General features: G+C 43.7%; 1 protein-coding gene across 1 annotated transcript in view; it reads right to left on the reverse strand.

Moving 5' to 3' along the window:
• Window positions 1–3,967, reverse strand: part of gatad2b (GATA zinc finger domain containing 2B) — a 24,098-nt gene extending 20,131 nt beyond the window's left edge. Inside the window, exon 1 of the mRNA XM_072447609.1 lies at window positions 3,844–3,967. Within this exon, the coding sequence (XP_072303710.1) occupies window positions 3,844–3,845 (2 nt within the window). The 5' untranslated portion in view covers window positions 3,846–3,967. The remainder of the gene's footprint in view (window positions 1–3,843) is intronic.
• Between the last annotated feature and the right edge of the window lie 1,408 nt (window positions 3,968–5,375).

Here is a 5,375-nt window from a genome sequence, read left to right on the forward strand (position 1 = left end):
CGGTTCATCTTAGGATCGTTGACTGATTATTGAGTGATAAGGCCTAGTGAAAATACATGACTAATTACTCATTACTAAATGCATAAATTATCTCTGCGTTATGTCAGAGAGCGAATTGGTAAAGGAGAGCAGAGGCCAGAGGTAGGAGTAGCAGTCCATGTGTTTCAGAGCACAAAGAGGAAAATGTCTTCCTCTAAGACCTGGCACTGGGACAAGGCTGAGTGCACAACTTTAGACCACAGGGTGGGGCATACCGTTTCTCCAGTCAAATGAGAGAAAAATAGCAGTTGGAACAAGAGACATTTAGTGAGAGCGAGGCAGAAGTAACAGACATCTTAAAATGGAGAGGAACATGGCAGCCAGGAGCACAATCAATATCTCCGTAGACATCAATTGTTCGGATCAGGCCTTAAGCCAATCAGCTATCTCTGCCAAATGACATGGATAGAATGCATAATTAAACTGCATCCTGGGTATTTTGGGGACAACTACTATTACTAATGAACTTATTTGGATTTCTTTTATTACAATTATCAAATCAACGAGCCACTTCCACCCTCAGAACAAAGTGTTCCTTAAAAGACACAAACAGTCAAAATGGATTCCATTAATTCCAATTTGCACCAATACCAATCAATGACCAGGACACGACTACAGCTTAAAGGAGAGGTAAAAGGATTATTTTTGTACGTAGGCACTAGGCGATCAAAGACAGTTTTCATAACAGTCAGAACCAGTAGGCATCCTACAAGTCTAGCATTTCATTTTTGTTTTGTCACATCGTAGCAAAAACTGGTATGAAGATAATTAAAACCAGTGTGAACAACCTGCTCACCCACAAGGTCTGTGCTGCCCAAGTCATGCAACTTGAACTTGAAATATGAAGACACTTTAGGCATACTAATAGAATTATCTTAAGTATCAGTAAACATGGACATTACTAAAAATGACTAACTTTGTAGAGACTCGGTAGCTCATGTCCATGTTGTCAACTCCCACAGAAGCACTGCCCACTCACCAACACATTCTTAAGACAACCAATTTAGCCAATTTATATTATTACATTGGTATCAACAGTTAAGAACAATAAAAATAGCATGCACTTACTATAATTTTGCTTTTAAAATATTAATCAAATTCAATAGACAAGAAAGCAAAGTGTCACAGAGAAAATGAAAAGGTCTGTTGTGCTCTCCGCTCTTCCAGGTGAGCTCATGCGAGATGCATTGCTGACCAGTTGTAGAATATCTAAAATGGTGCAATTTGAATAATGTAGAGCTCAGAGATCAAAGCCAAAAGCCATAATAGTAAGCTACCTTAGAGGTGAGCGGAAAATATTGTGAAAATTGGGGTGAACTGTAGGGAAAAATGGTCGAACTCTGGACTTGATCTCACCACACTGAGACCTGCACAAGCAAGTGTGTTGTGACCAAACCCCGATGCCATCACGTTACACATTTATGCGTAACTTTCAAAGAGTGGCCAAACTGGGGAAATTAAACGTAATTGTTTAAATAGGGCAAATGACAAAAGACTACACGATTCAAAAGTTGCACTTCCCTTGCTCATCTGGCTTCATGTTTTGCACGACCTAAACTCTTGAGTAGCCAAACCTGTAGAGCGTTTGCTAGATTTAAACAAATGAGTATGTTTTTTGTAAACACAATTCAAGGTTTAAATTTTTTATCACTAAAGCGGACTTAAAGTGAATGCCACCTCCTGAAATCTGATAACCGCTAACACATTTTAATGCCCGGTTTGAACGGGACCAGAGGGAGCGAATGAGAGCCAACTCACACACCACAGTGACTCATACTTTCTGTCATTACTGCGCTGTAATTCTATCATAAACTAGTTCCCCATTTATTTGTGTAAGATGACACCTGAAGGTTCCCCAAGTTTATGAGGCCAAAACATGAAGAATTTGATCATTGAGATAATTTAGTGGCTTGAGTCCACAAGACAAAAGAGCTCTGGACAATGGAGTGGAGCAGCATTCACAGGCTTCGTGTGGCTCATATGGAAGTAATTAAGGAATAGGGCATCTGTAAATATGGATTGGCAGCGCAGGCCAGAAACAAAGATGGCAGTTGTGTGCAGCTTTTTTAAACAACTCCTCTGCAATGCTGAATCAGCACAGAGCCAAGTATAGCTCGGTGAAAATTAGTTTATCTTGTCATTTGCTGTTATTTATGGTTCAACACATATTTTAGGTGTTATAAGATCCTAACAATACAAACCTACTCGAACGGCCTGATATGTTTTTGTGTCTTGAAACAGAGACTGCTTTATCCAGCACACAGCGTCATGGCACCTGGTGGCTAACCCAGAAACTCCTCTGTCAACAGCCGCAGTTTGTAACCAACTTGTGCTGATTGTACTCTTCACAATATCATTTTCCAGTTTTTCTGTGTGAGGAGTAATTCATGAATAATGTAAAGGATTGTCTGAGAGAAACGTGTTGTTTGATTAATAAAATGAACAGTAGTGTTGTTTGGCTCATGTCTCCACCTCATATATATAAACACAATCTTTACTGTTGCATTTGAAGTTCCCTATATGTGTACTCAGATTACACAAGTGTACATTCACAGTGCTTAAAGACGAGTCTCTTTTTGGATAAACTAGTGCACTATTCAAGTGTTAGGGCACATGAGCGCCACATCTGTATGACTGTGCGAGGGCCTGTTCAGTCCCCTTCATTGACAATCCTTCAGTTCATTCACAGACTTCAGAGGCATGGACCTTTCATTCATACAACCAGTATCGTACATACACCGTACATACATCGTACACTATCGTACATAAGCACTGATCGTACCACTTTATTTAACCATTTAAACCTGGTTAACTAAAGGTGAAATAAATACATAGAACATGTTAAGCTACACTGTGTCATGAAAGTATCCCGAGTTTATAAATAATGGAAGCTGAAAACATTGTCATGACCTCCAAAGTCCAACTGAACAAGTGGAATCTAACGCCTGCTTAGGCCTGTTCACCTTAGTCTTTAAGTTCTTCATTTAAACTTAAGTGAAAAGGGAGTGAGTAAAAGCATCCTCTCTTAGGCTCTAATGTGCAGGTAACGCCATGCTCTCCGCAGAATAACAAGCAGACATGTTCATTCATATTGATCACCTTGTGTTCTAACGTCACTCCGCTACGTTGATGTGCTGTTCATTAAACACGGGACGGGAATAATGCGCGGCCTTGAAGCCAAAGCGCCACTGATGCTGTGAGGCGCCATTTAGGTGCATATGGAGGCTACGTAAATGGCTGATGCATTTGCAACGTTTCTTCCTAATTGCTGAACCATCATCAACCCCCAGGTCTTGCGTCTGCTCCGCTGAACCCGCCACGTCCCACCACTTCACCTCGTCCAAACCTGCATCCAAACCCTTTTGAACCCCGATGCTCTCAGATTATACAAGAGAGGAAGGTTTTTGGGGAGAGTGCCTCTTGCCTCGGTCTGATTTAACCTCCAGAGACTGTGGATCAAACAATGAAGCATTCCGCACGACGCTTCATCACGATGCCGTCACAACATTTGCATTTACAGTGAAGAATGTATTCAAACGAGGGCGCATTAAGGTTCACCTTTTGTTACATTTCTGCTGACGGCAAGAAACTACAAGAGGGTTCCAAACGGGATTGACCAGCTGTCGGCGACGGTTGCTGGTGGCCAACATGTCAGCCTGAATCAATAAATAGCAACGCAAAGGCCCTCTATTGTCTGTCCGAGCATTTGATTGGGAAGAAAACACAACAGATAGCGCCACACCGCTACACGAGCCGCGCGGCTACCGTCCAAAGCATCTTTTAGCGGGAGCAGGCCGCGCGCGCATCCTCGGGCTCACCTGTGCGTCCTTCCCCCCTCTGTGTGTACAGTCTCCGGGTTCACGGTCCGGTCCTGTCGCTGCGGAGGCACCTCACCACCAGCTCCCGGCACCGGCAGGCAGCACTGAACAGCCTATTGGGCCTACACAAACCCCCTTCCCCTCGCGGGCGCCAGACGCACCGCTCATTGGACGGGAGCGCGCTGTGGTAAAATCCAGGAGGACACGCGATTGGCTGCTCGCCTCCATAGAAGAGCCAGACAGGACCCTGGTTGGTTTGAAGTCCCACGTCGGTGGAGCCAGCCGAATGGTTAATTGGACGCTGTTCCACGGCGCAGCGAGAGAGACGACACATTGGTCTGTGGGCTTGTTGTTGTCTGTGTCTGGAGCAGGATACGGGCTCGTACAATGGGGCTCGACCATTACAGTAAGACATGTCAAGTCCAGGCGCGAGATCAGATTGTGTAGCGCAGTGTTGTTGAGGATTAGCCCTCTTGCATTGTGGAACACTGGAAGAGAAAACGGAAAATAAAGCATCATTGCGCATGGGAGGTTGGGCCAGCGGCTGATTAACACCTTAACGATTGGTTAAAGATGTGACATGGGAGCGTTTACAAAAAGACAACGCTCTGACCCAGACTAATAAATGAGGAAGCTGACCCAGAAGACACATTTGTGCCGCGTAAAAGCAGATGGCGCGCAAAATACGCTACGGAAGTGTTTATTCTTATCACAGCTGCACAGGATTTGACAGCCTGTTTTGTAGACCTGCTGTGTTTAATGCTACATTATCCACTCGAACTTTTTCAAACATTTCTACCACTTCAAGCTGCATTCGGGGACGCTCAGATTAAAAGTGTACATCATGTTCACGCACATATCGCCTATGCATCAATAAGCTCTATAAGGCCAGTGTAAACTAATCATGTAACCTAACTATGTAGGTCATGTGGCCATTGTAAAATGAGCTGTGCGCAAGGCCATTGCGCCATCTGGCGTCCACATCGCAGCTCATCTTTTTGTCTACCACAGATGCTTTATAACCTTTATAACATAGTCACGTTACAAAGGCTTTTCCTCTTTCCGGCAGTCGTATTCCTAAATCGCGATTGAAACCCTTTGGGTTTAATAGATGTTGTTTCTAAAGGAGACAGTATTTCCGCATTCAATGGTTAAAAATACAAATCTTAATGCCCAAAGCAGTTGATCAATGAAGAGTCCCGCGACTTCAGAAAATAAATTGGACGCTCCCCAACCTCGCCACAAGATGGCGCAAGCACATCACATTCTGCTGCCGGTGCAACGATTAAGGTGGTCGTAACGTGATTATACACCCTTTATCTTTACGTTAACAAAATGTCAACATTCATGGTCCGCTGGTGTCTTGGCTTACAACTCACAGCAGTAAGAGCCATTTTTGTGGCCTTTCAGTGTTCTTGATTTAGTCCTGGTCTGAGCCCAGATCAGTCCTGAGTTAGGGTCAGACTGTCCAAGTACTAGAACATATTCCGTGTCTAGTACGGGGACAATGAAGGATAT

This window comes from Eucyclogobius newberryi, unplaced genomic scaffold (genome assembly GCF_026437365.1).
Source record: "Eucyclogobius newberryi isolate DKJ021-1_F unplaced genomic scaffold, fEucNew1.0.hap1 SCAF_16, whole genome shotgun sequence".
Classification (NCBI taxonomy): domain Eukaryota; kingdom Metazoa; phylum Chordata; class Actinopteri; order Gobiiformes; family Gobiidae; genus Eucyclogobius; species Eucyclogobius newberryi.